The 16,031-nt window shown below is 37.3% G+C and overlaps 2 protein-coding genes across 2 annotated transcripts; both read right to left on the reverse strand.

Annotated features, from left to right (window-relative positions):
- Nucleotides 1-340: 340 nt before the first annotated feature.
- LOC106903926 (uncharacterized) lies at nucleotides 341-4,706 on the reverse strand. The gene is made up of 3 exons (XM_014967970.2): nucleotides 4,596-4,706; nucleotides 3,654-3,819; nucleotides 341-3,111 (listed from the first exon to the last, which is right to left on the reverse strand). Exons 1-3 carry the CDS (start codon nucleotides 4,596-4,598, stop codon nucleotides 1,757-1,759), a joined length of 1,524 nt encoding a protein of 507 aa, XP_014823456.2. The 5' UTR covers nucleotides 4,599-4,706; the 3' UTR covers nucleotides 341-1,756.
- Nucleotides 4,707-5,437: 731 nt separating this feature from the next.
- On the reverse strand, nucleotides 5,438-10,263 carry LOC106903925 (uncharacterized). The gene is made up of 2 exons (XM_014967967.2): nucleotides 10,059-10,263; nucleotides 5,438-9,046 (listed from the first exon to the last, which is right to left on the reverse strand). Exons 1-2 carry the CDS (start codon nucleotides 10,246-10,248, stop codon nucleotides 7,440-7,442), a joined length of 1,797 nt encoding a protein of 598 aa, XP_014823453.2. The 5' UTR covers nucleotides 10,249-10,263; the 3' UTR covers nucleotides 5,438-7,439.
- Nucleotides 10,264-16,031: the final 5,768 nt, after the last annotated feature.

Raw genomic sequence — 16,031 nt, forward strand, 5'->3', positions numbered from 1 at the left:
CCTTCTCTTCTGTGTCTTTCTCCAGTTGTTTGTTTTTACAGTTGGTTGTATTGTGTACAATTTTCCTGTAAATTCATTCCGTCTTTTTTGGTCGTTTTTCTTTTCCTTAAATTATTGATTTATCACCTCATTTACATAATATAATCTGTTCCTTTATGACAAGGTAAAGGAATGATTGTGCCCTTTCAATGGTGGCTGTACAACAATTGGTTCTTTATTTCAGGTGAGACCAGACCTCAACAAAACAAGATTATTAATTACTATTAAAGCAAATTTATTATTAGGTGAAACGTAACAAGCCAAACAGAACAAAATATATTCTTGGAAGAATACACTTAGAGAGTTTTGATAGTTTAATAAGTTTTGCTCAAATTACAACTCTTGTGCATGGTTTCTATAAACACACCAACAAAGAAAGTATGCTAATTACAATAGTCATTACAAGATCTGTGCAATGTACTAATTAATCTTTTTCCATCGACTTGGCAACAGTTCAAACCAATAATATCTAGTAAACAGTGGAGAATTAATAGCTGCATAAACAATACTGGTTTCTCCATAGACCTACCATTAACGTATATACGCACTTGTTATACTAACAATAAAAGCTTAAATATTATTTATTTACAAATAGTTGCATTCTCGCAACTTGAGTAGCTTTAAAGCACTTGAAATTACTAAAAAAGTCTGTTTTGCTCTCTCACTGTCCTTCTGAAGTAAATTTATGTCCCGTTTTGCCACTCTGGAAAGTCCTAGAATATTGAAGCTTTGATTAGCTGCTGTTGATTATGATTGGCAGAGGGGCCAGCCAATCATAGAACAAATCCGCCTTCAATTTACTGACAGACAAATTTTCAATAGTTTCTACAATGATGTTGTATTATGTTTATATTGTGAATTGTTGACTGCATTTCCTTTATTTCCCCACGAAGTATCATAATTTGATCTGACAACGCACTCTAACTATTGCCACAGGGGGGCACTATTACATTACATGTTGGTCTAATATAATTTTCATTGCGGAATAACAAACGACACCATATAAACATGACAGAATTAAAGCAGCTCCCTGTTAAAAGGCATAGGATAACTTTTCCAACACTTTCCGAAGTTAATCTAATCAAATAAAAAGAGACATCGTATTTACATTCTTACTGAACAGATTTAAGGTCTTTTCATATTCACTCATAGACATATACTGGAAAATCAAGACAAAATGAGTTTCTTACCACACATTTAAATGCAAAGTTCAAGTATAAAGAATTATTTTCAAACCACACATTCTCCCCAAAACTGACTGTACTGCCAGCATTTCAAACTCCTTAAAAAAAAACAGTTAAAAATCATCAGAACGGACCCAGAACAAAAATCAGTATCATGAGAATGACAAATGGACAATGACACTAACTCTCCCAATCAGCTCTCTAAAATAAAGAATGAAATGGGGCAGCTTACATACTTCACAGTCAGTTACAGTGGCTTGCAATGTATTCATACCCTTTGAACTTTTCCATATTTTGTTGTATTACAACCACAAACATTTCATGTGAAAGACCAACACAAAGTGGTATACAATTGTGAAGCTGACTTGTATAATGTATAACACTTCGTTTTGAACTTTCATATTAAATTCCAATGAAATTTGTTTGTTTGCGGTTATGATATAACAAAATATAGAAAAGTTAAAAGGGAATGACTACTTTTTCAAGTCACTGCAGATTAAATATGTGAAAAAAGATGACTAATAAACTACCTGTTACACAACTAAGCAAAAAGAGTTTTGTCCTGTGTGTCCACAGAGTTCACAACAGAAAGGCTTCGGTCCTGCTTGGATTAACATATGTGTGTTTATATGTTGTTTTTGGCTAAATCCATGTCCACAAAAATCACAACAGAAAGGTTTCTGTCCTGTGTGGATTTTCATGTGTTTATTTAAATTAGATTTTTGGTAAAATCTGTGTCCACAGAGGTCACAATAGAAAAATTTCTGTCCTGTGTGGATTTTCATGTGTCTATTTAAATGTGATTTTTGATTAAATCTATGTCCACAGAGCTCACAACAGAAAGATTTCTGTCCTGTGTGGATTCTCATGTGTATGTTTAAATTTGCGTTCTTGCTAAATTTGTTTCCACATATATAACAGACAGGCTCCTGTCCTGTGTGAATTCTCATGTGGTTATTTAAAGATGATTTATCAGTAAATCTATGTCCACAGAGTTCACAACAGAAAGGCTTCTGTCCTGTGTGACTTATCATGTGTGTGTTTAAATTCTGTCTTTGGCTAAATCTCTCTCCACAAAGATCACAACAGAAAGGTTTCTGCCCTGTGTGGATTCTCATGTGTCTATTTAAATTTGATTTTTTGTAAAATGTATGTCCACAAACATCACAACAGAAATGTTTCTGTCCTGTGTGGATTCTTGAGTGTTTGTTTAAACATGATTTATCACTAAATCTACGTCCACAGACATCACAACAGAAAGGTTTCTCTCCTGTGTGGATTCTCATGTGTCTGTTTAAATGATGTTTTCTAATAAATGTTTTGCCACAGTCTTTACAGTTGAACTTCTCTCCTGTTTTGACCTTCCTTTGTGAGTCACAATTTTTGTTCTTTTTAAAACATTTCTTAATATCCAGCAACCCTGGAGACACTATTTCTGAATTTGGTTTCCTAACAAGTTCTCCATCTGACTCAGGAGCTCTGGCCATGCCTTTGGTTTTCAGTCCAGAGTCTGACAAGTGTTTCAGCTCTACATCATCGTCCTCTTCCTCCTTCTTGGTGTCTTCAGACCCTAAGAAGTTGGAATCATCTTCATGATCTTCAGTCTTGATGAAATCTCCGCCATTGTTTTCTTCTGGAAGTTCTCTGTCTTTAATTTGGTCTTGATAAAGCTTTGAGAGCAGAGGGGATTGTTCATCATCCTCACTCTTTATGGTACCTTCTGTCTCCTCCTTCACATTTCGCAGCTCTTCCCCCTGACTGATCCAGACTCTCTCCACTTCCTCCTTTATGTGGTAGGGCTTTGTGTCATCCAGGTCCACATTAGGTTTTTGGTCTTCTGGGGCTTCTTCTTTAACCATCAGCATCTGCTTATCATCATCAAGAAACACTAAAACACATTATGCAAATGAGAAAGCTGCATTTTAAGTAACTCAAGAAACTGCACAGGCATTTCTCAAAGGGGCATTGACATTAAATTTACACCAGATATTGGAAACTATCAAATATTCCTCAAAGAAATAGAAATAAAGGCTAATTAGTCCACTAAAAGGTTATTGGTAAAAACCTTGAAATGACAAATGACATAAGTATCTATGAAAAGGATGACTAAGGGCATGGAGAAAAAAAATTTCCATATTTCGACAGTATCTCATTTGTGCAAATCAATATCAGCTGGTTTCTGATGGCATCTTGGCCTATAGGAAGATTTTTTTTGACAAAACTTACCCACAGTGATACGATTGATAAAACCAGTCCTTCACAGAAAATGTTCCAAAACATACTATACAGATGGTAAACCTTAGTTTTGTGTTTCTAAACTTCTGAATGGTCCACTGACAATGGTAGATCCAGCTATTACATAAACACATATTCAAGTACTTGATTTCACTTGTTTTATTCAGTAGTTTTCCGACATGTATTGAGACTTACCAATGATGGTGGACTCAAGGTTCACACAGACAGACCGAGGGACGAGATTTCCAGAACCGGTCTCCATGAAGAAGGTGTTGGAGGAATCTCCTCTTCCAGAGGTTTTGTCTGTAGGTATCAATAAGTCCGGCTGGATGCGATCTGGCTCCCAACAACCAGCGTCACTCTGAACACCAATCAAACAAGTCATTTGGCATCAAAGTGGGAAACTAAACCATTAAATAGCCAACCAATGGATACAGAACAGGCAACATAACAAATACATCTGGTAATCGACACATGGCCAATAAAATCAGCTGGCTAAGTTGAAAAAATGATTAACATTTGCTAAAAATATGGCAGGTTGAGGCAGCACCGGAAGTGCTGCTATAGCTGCCACTGTCACTGAGCTCGGCCCTGCTGACATTCCTGCTACTTGCATCCTGAGTTATTTTATTCTGGTATACTTAGATGTGAACCGAAAATAGCCTGTAGCAAGTTCAACTGGTTACGTTTGGCGATGGCACTGAATGCTGCTATATAAGAATGAGTGATGTGAAATAAAATTGTCATCTGAGACAGATGATAAATTACTTAAGTAATAAACAGAACCGCATTTTGCAAATAGTTTTGTTAAATTGGCATTATTATTAATCAGGCAACGACACAGACACCTATCTTTTGTGAATATCTGCGTTGCTAACATAATTGCTACTTTCCATCACAAATAAACGCAGTCACCTTATTAAGTTCTTTCACAGTTTATTAAATAGTAACCAACAACATCGTTATTTTTAAAGTTGTTATTGACTAACAGGTGATATAAATAACCTGTTTTGTCGAAATCAGCGTTAACATTATGTTCAAAGAATGCGGAAAATTCGGAGAGTTAAAAAATATTAGCTGTTTCTGATTCACGTTCTGAGAATATTAACCTGAGAAAACACAAGTAAATATTCTTACCATTTTCTTTTTCTTATGGACTTGCGAAGACAAGGCAGAAATTTATTAATCTTTCTACATACAGCAGTTTCCTTGTTTTCCTTCTTCTTCTTGGCAGATTACAAATAACTTTAAAGGTGCGTTCCGCCCCCTACTGTACAACACTATGCAACTACTCAGCTTTCTCCCACTATTGCTGGGGTTTCAGTCACGTGACTCGGATGACGCGCAAAATTCAGAGGGAGGGCCGGTCTTGTGAGAAATTCTGTTTCCCTGTGAAAATCTGTTCCCCTGTGTCGGGAGCGCGCATTGCAAGCCCTCCATCTGCATTGAGTGACGTCGGTGCTACGTCATCAACCCCGCAATATACTTTGTTTTAATTTTGTACTAGGTAAAAATGACACTTTATATTATAATCCTGATTTCCTCCTTCTGCCATTTTGTTCCCCGAATTCTTTTTAGACTCCAGTCTTTTCCTATTTCCATTACTTTTTCACTTACATATTTAAAATGTTCATCAAAACATATTTTCTTTTTCTCCATAACATCACAATTGCTATAACGAATTTTCCTTAAAGTAAAAATGTAATTAATTAGGCAAGACCTATTCAATCTTTTCAATATTACATTTTCACTTCTGCTTTGTTCTCCACAGATTGTTGTATTATGTGCAAATTCTTTTAATCTTCATTCCATCTTTTGTGGCCATGTTTCTATTCCTTAAAATATTTAAAATCATTTGCATAACATAGTCTGTGCTGTTCTTTCTTTATCCCAAGCCTGTTTTGTGCCCTTTCTGCTCTGGCTGAATAACAACAGATTCCTTATTTCAGGTGAAACCAGATCTCAACAAAACAAGGAGATTATTAGTTATGATTAAAGAAATTTTAATATCAGATAACATGCAACAAGCTAAACAGAACAAAATATAATCATTCAAGAAGAAAGACTTGGACAGTTCTATGTATTAATTTTTATATTGTGCATCTCTGATGGCATCTCTTGGATGTCCTCATGAAGTATTGTAATTTGACATGCCAACACACTCCAACCATCGCAAGGAGAAAGCAGTATAACATTACACGTTTCTCTAATAAAGTTTTCAAACATTCCCCAATAAACATGACAGAACATTACAGCATCTCCCTGTTAAAAAGCACAGGATAACATTTCCAACACTTTCCAGAATTAATCAAATCAAATAGAGAGATGTCGTTTTTAGATTCTTACTGAACAGATGGTCTTTTCCTATTCTCTAACAAACATGTACTGGAAAAACAAAAGATAGACATTCAAAATAAAAAGTCCAACCATAAATAATTATTATCAAACCAAACATTCCCCCCCAAAATTGGCTGTAGACTCCTACCAAAATTTCATATTCCTTCAACACTTGACACCAAGTTAAAAATCATCAGAACGGACACAGAACAAAAATCAATATAAGAATGATAAATGGACAATGACACTAACTCTCCTAATAACCCCCTAAAAATAAAGAATAAGATAGGCCAGCATAAATACTTCACAGTCAATTACAGTATCTTACAAATGTATTCATACCCTTTGAACTTTTCCATATTTTGTCACATTACAACCACAAGCATGAAATTTTATGTGAAGACCAACACAAAGTTGTATACAATTGTGAAACGGAAAGAAAACAATATGATTCCAAACATTAAAAGCTGAAACGTGCAGTGTGCAACAATATTCAGTCATCATGAGTCAATATTTGGTGGAATCATTTTTTGCTACAATTTTTGTTCAGTTTTGTTCTGATCTTACCAAAGTTCCTTCCACATGTTTGATGTCCAACATGGCTTCTGGCAAACTGCAAACAGGACGTCTTATGGTTTTCTTTTAACAAAGCTTTATTCTTGCTACTCTTCCATAAAGACTACTTTTGTACAGTGTTGACTAATAATTGTCCTGTGGACAGATTCCCCCACTTGAGCTGACGATCTCCGCTTTTGGTCCAGAGTCTCCATACACCTCTTGGCGGTATCTCTGATCAGTGCTCTCCTTGTTAAGCCTGAAAGTTTCTGTGGACGGCGTTGTCTTGGCAGGTTTGCAGATGTGCAGTACTTGGATGATGGATTTAACAGTGCTGCAAGACCTGTTCATTGATTGGGAAATCTTTTTATAGTCTAAGTCTAAACGTCTCCGTAACTTTCTCCTCGGTGTGTCTGGTGTGTTCTTTGGAGTTCACGATTCTGATTGTTCCCCAATATTCTTTTAATCAAACTCAGGCATCACAAAACATCTGTACTTTTACCGACATTGAATTTCACAGTAAGTGGCAATTAGTTGCACTCAGAGAAAAGTGGGCTCTCGCATACATCACTTTTGAGTACTTCATATATAAAACATGAATAATATTTTCTTTCTACTTCACAAATTATAACTATTTGTTTTGGTCTTTCATATTAAATTCCAAAGAAATCCGTTTGTGGTTGTGATGTGACAAAATATGGAAAAGTTCAAGGGGTATGAATACTTTTGCAAACCACTGTAGATTAAATATGTGAAAAAAGAAAAAGGGCTAATAAACTACCTGTTACACAACTAAACAGATTTTTCTCCTGTGTGGACTCTTGTGTGTGTTTAAACTAGATTTACAGCTAAATCTATGTCCAATAACATCACAACAGAAAGTGATCAGGCCTGTGTGGATTCTCATGTAGTTTTTGAAAGTTTATTTATTGGTAAATCTGTGTCCAAAGAGTTCACAAGAGAAAGCCTTCTGTCCTGTTTAAGATCACATCATCACATTTTCTGTCTTGTGTGGATTCTCATGTGTCCATTTAGATTAGATTTATCAATAAATTTATGTCCACAGATTTCACAACAGAAAGGCTTCTGTCATGTGTGGATTAGCATGTGTTTGTTAAAATTTTGTTTTTGGCTAAATCTATGTCCACAAATATCACAACAGAAAGGTTTCTGACCTGTGTGGATTCTCAGGTGTGAGTCTAAATGTGCTTTTCGGCTAAATTTGTTACCACATACGTGACAACAGAAAGGCTTCTGTCCTGTGTGGATTTTTGTATGTTTGCTTAAACTTGATTTATCATAAAATCTATGTCCACAGAGTTCACAACAGAAGGGTTTCTGTCCTGTGTGGATTCTCATGTGTGTGTTTAAATGTGCTGTTCGGCTAAATTTATGTCCGCAGACATCACAACAGAATGATTTCTGTCCTCCGTGTGATCGCATGTGTGTGTTTAAACTTGATTTCATGTTAAAGCAATGTCCACAGATTTCACAACAGAAAGGCTTCTGTCCTGTATGGATTAACATATGTGTGTTTAAATGTTGTTTTTGGTTAAATCTATGTCCACAAAGATCACAACAGAAAGTTTTTTGTCTTGTGTGGATTGTCATGTGTCTACTTAGATTAGATTTTTCAGTAAATGTACGTCCACAGAGGTCACAACAGAAAGGTTTCTGTCCTGTGTGGATTCTCACGTGTGCATTTAAATGTCCTTTTCGGTTAAATTTATGTCCACAGACATCACAACAGAAGGGCTTCTGACCTGTGTGGGTTCTCATGTGTGTGTTTAAACTACATTTATGGTTAAAGCAATGTCCACAGATTTCACAACAGAAAGGCTTCTGTCCTGTATGGATTAACATATGTGTGTTTAGATTTTGTTTTTGGTGAAATCTATGTCCACAAAGATCACAACAGAAAGGTTTCTGGCTTGCGTGGATTCTCATGTGTCTATTTAAATTGGATTTATCAGTAAATTTATGTCCACAGAGGTCACAACAGAAAGGTTTCTGTTCTGTGTGGATTCTTGTGTGTTTGTTAAATCTTGATTCATCAGTAAATCTACGTCCACACACATCACAACAGAAAGGTTTCTCTCTTGTGTGGATTCTCATGTGTCTGTTTAAATGATGTTTTCTAATAAATGTTTTGCCACAGTCTTCACAGGTAAACTTCTCTCCTGTTTTGACCTTCCTTTGTGAGTCGCCAATTTTGTTCTTTGTAAAACATTTCTTAATATCCAGCAACCCTGGAGACGCTATTTCTGAATTTGGTTTCCTAACAAGTTCTCCATCTGACTCAGGAACTCTGGCCATGCCTTTGGTTTTCAGTCCAGAGTCTGACAAGTGTTCCAGCTCTACATCAACATCCTCTTCCTTCTTCTTGGTGTCTTCAGACTCTGAGACGTTGGAATCATCTTTATAATCTTCTGTCTTGATGAAATCTCCGCCATTGTTTTCTTCTGGAAGTTCTCTGTCTTTAATTTGGTCTTGATAAAGCTGTGAGAGCAGAGGGGATTGTTCATCATCCTCACTCTTTATGGTACCTTCTGGCTCTTCCCCCTGACTGATCCAGACTCTCTCCTCTTCCTCCTTTATGTGGTAGGGCTTTGTGTCACCCATGTCCACATTAGGTTTTTGGTCTTCTGGGGCTTCTTTTTTAACCATCAGTATCTGCTTAACATCTGCAGGAAAAACTAAAACACATTATGCATATGAGAAAGTATTTACGCTGCATTTTAAGTAACTCAAGAAACTGCACAGGCAACTGCTGGTTTCTGACAACATCTCAGCCTATGGGAAGGTTTTTCTTGACGAAAGCTATGCACAGTGATGCGACTGATAAAACCAGAGACCTTCACAAAAAATTATACAAAATATACTGTACAAATGGAAAACTTTGTATTTATGTTTCTAAACTTCTGAATGGTCCACTGAGTGCTGATAGATCCAAAATCCTGGACTGGAAAGAACAATTTGACCTTTAAACACCATGTGCCCCTGGTAAGACTTCTGATAGAGGAGTAATCAAAGGTTTTATTGCTACAGACAGTAGCAGAAAGACCTGGAAATTAACAGGTTCAGTAATGGAGAAATATCAATATGGTTGCAAAGAACTGAATAAAGTAAAGTGTCCTTTAAACCTAAACTTTACCTACAAAGTTCTATCAGATGGTAGTCTTAACAGAACTGAGACATCTAGATAATTCAACAAGCAACAAAATTTCAACAGCAATAGCTAAATGGGTGGCTACCCATTAAAAACTGATTAACATTGTGGAGGATGAGGGTCTAGTTGAAATAATATGCCTAGCCTCCAATGACCACACCCAACAAATGCCATCAAAAACCTCTGTAGTATCCAAGATACATAACTGGAAGAGGAGAAAGTCAAAGCAGAGGAGGTTTTGGGAGAGACAAATATTGTGGCGCTAAAGGGGCACTACTGGATGTCTGTAAGGAATCACAGTTACCTCAGGGTATCACGACATTATATTGGAGTGCAGTGGAAACCTCAGTCACATCTCTGACTGATATGAACATATAAGAGAGGCACACACTATACAGATGGTAAAGCTTAAATTTCTGTTTCTAAACTTCTGAATGGTCCACTGACAATGGTAGATCCAGCTATTACATAAACACATATTCAAATACTTGATTTCATTTGTTTTATTCAGTAGTTTTCCGACGTGTATTGAGACTTACCAATGATGGTGGACTCAAGGTTCACACAGACAGACCGAGGGACGAGATTTCCAGAACCGGTCTCCATGAAGAAGGTGTTGGAGGAATCTCCTCTTCCTGAGGTTTTGTCTGCAGGCATCAATAAGTCCGGCTGGATGCGATCTGGCTCCCAACAACCAGCGTCAGTCTGAACACCAATCAAACATGTCATTTGGCATCAAAGTGGGACACTAAACCATTAAATAGCCAACCAATGGATACAGAACAGGCAACATAACAAATACATCTGGTAATCGACACATGGCCAATAAAACCATCTGGCCAAGTTGAGAAAAAGGATTAACAATTGCTAAAAAAAATATGGCTGTGAAAGGGTGAAGGAACACAATCTAAATAAATGTTTGCCTTTAACAACAGAAAGATGAATGAACTGTCATATCAGTCCCAGGAAACTCTCTTCCCGTTAACTGGGCACCACGTTTGAGCCATTGCTGATGCTAGTGTTGTCAATAATGATCTAAACAGTTAGCGTGAGTAGCAGTAATGTCACTAAGCACCCCATGTTTTAAACCAGGAATTCCCAAACTTTTTCCATGCCATGGCCAACCAAACAGTATTAGCTTCTGGCCAAGGCCCCACATGGAAACCAACAAGCAATGCTACAAAAAATTTAAATAAACACATTTTTAGAATGTTCTAACTTCTATTCAACATTCACTTAATTATTACACTTTATGAGCATTAAAATGCTAACATGTTTTAAACACTGTATTATATTCCCTCTGAAAAACAACAATAAAAAGGTATGAGTGGTTTAGAGTTGATCACCTGTTCGGGTTGTTTTACCTTTGTTTACCTTTGCTGAAGTTTCAAATGGCTTCTACTGGGATAATTATGTGAAATTAAAATAATTGTCCAATATTATAAAATATTGTTTGGGCATCTTGCTTTGAGCCCAGAGTCTGAGAGGCTTTTCCTCTATCAAACTATTTTTTTGCTTCTTATTTAGTGGAAATATTGATGCTGATGAGACTTTCTCCAAAATAATAACCTTTTTCAACCTTTAGCTCCACTGTTGAAAATAAAGAGTTAACATTCATAAATGACATTGAAATAAAATCCAGTCCAACATCTGGTTTGAGGTGATTCCTCTGGAACCTGTTGGAGGAAAAATATCAAAACTTCAGAAGATGAGCTTTAACCTAACATAGCTCTTAGGAAGAGAAGTGGAAGCTGCAGGATTTTCAGAACAAACAGGTTGTGATGCTAGGCTACTCTGTCTGGACACAGGATCAATATAACCAGTTTAAAAGCTAAAATAAATGGTTATATCCCAGACATGGAAAACTGGGATGACTCCATGCCATGGTGTTCAGAATATGGCATCTCACGGTGTCAACATTGCAGCCAGTGGGCTGAGGGAAATACAGCTCCATTTTGTAGCAATTCAAGAGCTACCCAGCTTATCACTTCGCAAAAAAATAAACTAAAATAATTAGACAGACAGACAGACAGGTACGATAATATATGCGATAAACAGCTATGCCTTGCCAGTAATCAGATACCCTGCCGGAATAATTAACTGGCCAATGGAAGAGATAAAGGCCACAGATGTTAAGACTCGGAAGCTACTAACCATGCATGGAGGGTTCCACCCCAAATCCAGCACCCTGAGACTGTACACAAGCCGTAAGGAAGGAGGCAGAGGACTAGTGAGTGTGAGAGCCACTGTCCAGGATGAAACATCCAACATCCATAAATACATCAAGGACAAAGCCTCAACGGACGATGTGCTCAGCGAATGTCTCAGGCAATGGGGAACAGAGGACGAGGTGCTGGAGGAACCATCATGGGAAGACAAGCCCCTACATGGAATGTACCACCGACAAATAACTGAAGTGGCTGATATTAGGAAATCCTACCAATGGCTGGAGAAAGCTGGACTCAAGGACAGCACAGAGGCCCTCATCCTGGCCGCCCAGGAACAGGCCCTAAACACCAGAGCAATAGAAGCTCAGATCTACCACACCAGACATGACCCAAGGTTTAGGTTGTGCAAGGAGGCCTCTGAGACAGTCCAGCACATAACAGCAGGGTGCAAGATGGTGGCAGGGAAAGCATACATGGAACGACATAACCAAGTGGCGGGCATAGTGTACAGGAACATCTGTGCAGAATATGGACTGGAAGCCCCGAGATCGAAGTGGGGAACACCCCCAAAGGTGGTGGAGAATGACCGAGCTAAGATCCTGTGGGACTTCCAGATCCAGACAGACAAGATGGTAATGGTGAACCAACCGGACATTGTGGTGGTGGATAAAGAACAGAGGAAAGCCGTTGTGGTGGATGTAGAAATACCAGGGCCTCAGAGAGGAACTGGAGAAGGCCTGGAAGGTGAAGACCACCGTGGTGCCTATGGTCATCAGGGCCCTCGGGGCAGTCACCCCCAAACTGGAGCAGTGGCTACAACAGATCCCAGGAACAACATCAGACATCTCAGTCCAGAAATGTGCAGTTCTAGGCACAGCCAAGATACTGGAGGAGATCCCTCAAGCTCCCAGGCCTCTGGTAGAGGACCCGAGCTCAGAGGATGAAAGGGAGACCACTCGCGGTGGGTGAGAAGGGAATTTATGTACTTTTGTCATAGTACTCCCAAAACTTTAAAACTAGTTTGACCCCTGCTGTTACTGTTATGGATTCTATGTTTTTCTCTCTTTTATCTGCTAACACGCACATGCTGCAGATTAAATAACCATGTTTATGGAACTAGTTAACGAACCTGGGTGGCGCACAGAGACAAAAATGAATGAACTTCAACATTAAAGTCTGTTATACTTGGATGTGACCGAGAATTAACCTGTAACTGGCTACGGTTGACGGTGGCACTGAATGCTGATTTTCAGAGATGTGAAATAAAATTATCATCCGAGACAACATAAACATATTCCTTAAATTGGAAATAGAACCGCATTTTGCAAATGGTTTTGTTACATTGGCATTATTATTAATCAGGCATCGACACAGCCACCTATCCTTTGTGAACGTCTGCGTTGCTAACATAACTGCTACTTTCCAACACAAATAAACGCAGCGACCTTACTACAGATGTTTCAAGGTTTATTTAATAGTAACCAACACCATCGTCGTTATTTTTAAAGTTGTTTTTGACAAACAGGCGATATAATAAACCCGTTTAGTCAAAAATCGGTATTAACTTTATATTCAAAAAGAGTGCGCAAAATTTGGAAAGTTAAAATATCAGCTGTTTCCGATTCACGTTCTGAGAAAAGTCAACCTGAGAAAACAGAAGAAAATATTCTTACCATTTTCGTTGTCTTATATATCTTTCATGTCTTTCGAGCGAAGACAAGGCAGAAATTTATGAATGCCTCGACTAACAGGACCGTTTCTCTTGTTCTCCTTCTTCTTCTTGGAGATTGCAAACAACTTCAGAGGTGCATACCGCCACCTACCGTACACCATTGTGTAACTACATAGCCTTTACCCACTGGATTCTATATTTTAATTGTCCATCCATCCATTTTTATGAGAGGCCCCATTGGCCAAAACTTACAAACTCTCTTACATGTACTATCAAACTCTCTGACAGAGTTTGATTGCAACGGAAGTTAATTAACACAAAGCTTTAGCCTTTTATAGCCGCCGGAGAGAAACTTGATGTGTGAATCAAACATAAACTGGAGATGTGCTTTTATTTTGAAAAGAGAGCGCCATAACTTGTGCTGTCGTGCACATTAAAATCGAGTGCAGGCTGGCTTTACTGCCATTTCCGAAGAGACGGCTAGCTTTATCCCACTGATAGATGGGGTTTCCGATGCTGGCTGTCGGCTTCTAAACACTTCTGATAATGCTGACATTTCTGTAGGAGCGCTAACGATGTCATTTAAAATATTAGTTGCCTCTGTTAGTCGCTGCCGCTCAGCTATTTTTCTGTCCGTGAAAACCCACCTACTCCTGCCTGGAGTCCAATCAGAAACTGAAATTTTAAGTTAACTTCCGTTGCAATCGTGTAAGAGTTTGACTGTGAATGTAAGAGTTTGATAGTGAATGTGAGAGAGTTTGATAGTACGTGTAAGAGAGTTTAATAGTATGTGTAAGAGAGTTTGATAGTATGTGTAAGAGAGTTTAATAGTACATGTAAGAGAGTTTGACCGTGAATGTAAGAGAGTTTGATAGTGAATGTGAAAGAGTTTGATAGTACGTGTAAGAGAGTTTAATAGTATGTGTAAGAGAGTTTAATAGTATGTGTAAGAGAGTTTGTAAGTTTTGACCCATGGGGCCTCTCATATATTCCCCCGGTTATATTTTTCTTGTTTTAAGATTTTATTTCATGTGTGTTTGGAGTTTATTTAACTGTGTGTTGTTTTTGCAATGGATCCATGTTCATTTCTAATTAAAAGCTCAAAACATAGAGATAATAATCATTGCTGATGTAAAAAAAAAAAAAAGTCCTGTGGTCAAATTTGTTTCCTAAATTCTGATGTTTTAAAATGTATAAAATGAACTTTAATACTGTGAAAAGCTCATATCTACTGAGGCCCTGCAACAGTTATTTTAAGATTCAAAAATGAGACAGTTAAAAAAACATACGGTGACATTCTGGGACTTGAGCTGCACCATTTTCGACATTTGAAACCCAAAAAGTTGAAAATATTTGCTTTTTGAAACTCATAAATTTCCTTTTTTTTCTAGATAATTTAGGAGGCTAATGTAAAAATGTTCATAATTATTTGGCGGACATTTACTTCCTTTTTTAAATCCTTAATAGATGACATGTCATACACTTGTCATCTTTTGCAACAGCTGGAAATGAAGCTGCACATTGTAAAAGAAGAAGAAGATGAAGAAGAAGAAGCTGTACATTATATATGTTTTATATGTTTTATTATTGCATCCTGTTTATTTTGCAATTTTGACAAGTCCAGGAGTGGAAAGTGTAACTGGGTTTTATTTCAATATTATTATAGAAGTGGAGTTTGTCCAAATCAGTTCAAATTAATTTTGGTTCGTTAAAAAGCTATTTTCTCCTGACATTTATGGTTATGTTATGTTTTGCTCAAGATTGCTGGTTACCATTAGCAACCACCAACTGTCAGCTCGTCCCCCTTTTCTGTTGCCTTCTCCAGCTGTGGTATGTATTAGGACCAGCTCTGTGTTTTCCTTACAAATATTACATTTTAACATATATTTTAGACAGATTTAATTAGATACAGGGCTTCATTTTTAGTTTTGCCATGTTTGCCATAATTAACAGTTTGGAAACTGTTAATTATGGAACAGTTTTTAACTGTTTTCATAATTAATGTTGTGGATTTTAAGCTGTGTTTAATTTTACGCCCGCTACCTGCTAACTGTTCATTTAACCATTGACCTGCAGTAGGAACTGTCTGGGGTTATTGATTGTATTTCTATTTATTGTGTAGGGGCAGAAGCTGCTGGACTGACCTTAACCACCAATTTCACTTTTTCTCTTGTTAGGTATGTTTAAATTTTTGATGCAAATAATGTTTAAGTTACAATTTGTGTGATGGTCTTTGACTCTTAGATGTGTGTTATATGTGTGATTATATTTCCTGTACAAAAAAAGATATATAGTAATTGATGTTTATGTTAAAGATAAGATTAGTTATGTGGATTAATGATTTACATTTATGTCAAATAAATTACGATCACATTCAGTTGTGTTTCTGTTTGTAACTGCAGGGCAGAAGCTGCTGGACTGATGCTAACCACCCATTTGAATTTTCTCTTGTCAGAATAAATACTGTGAGCCGTAATGTTGTGAAGTCAGTCTGCTGGACGGGAGACACAAACTTAAGGTCCGACAGAACAATGACTTCCTGATTTGAACAAACCAGGCAGGAAGTGAAGCTCTTTAACAAGAGTAGTTGTGAGTTTGGTTTGCTGATGAGCAGATGAAGATAACAGCCTTGTAAGACTAATTATTATTCTACTAAGTTTGTTAATTTATTG

This window comes from Poecilia mexicana, unplaced genomic scaffold, assembly GCF_051168715.1.
Source record: "Poecilia mexicana isolate PSO_F unplaced genomic scaffold, ASM5116871v1 scaffold_15, whole genome shotgun sequence".
Classification (NCBI taxonomy): domain Eukaryota; kingdom Metazoa; phylum Chordata; class Actinopteri; order Cyprinodontiformes; family Poeciliidae; genus Poecilia; species Poecilia mexicana.

What these genes read in the sequence shown, in the direction of transcription:
- LOC106903925 (XM_014967967.2), bottom strand. Translation starts at nt 10,248, where the DNA reads ATGACATGTTTGATTGGTGTTCAGACTGACGCTGGTTGTTGGGAGCCA. An exon ending in CCTTGAGTCCACCATCATTG is followed by an intron (nt 9,047 to 10,058) that starts GTAAGTCTCAAT and finishes AATGTGTTTTAG; the next exon opens with TTTTTCCTGCAGATGTTAAG.
- LOC106903926 (XM_014967970.2), bottom strand. An exon ending in CCTTGAGTCCACCATCATTG is followed by an intron (nt 3,112 to 3,653) that starts GTAAGTCTCAAT and finishes AATGTGTTTTAG; the next exon opens with TGTTTCTTGATGATGATAAG.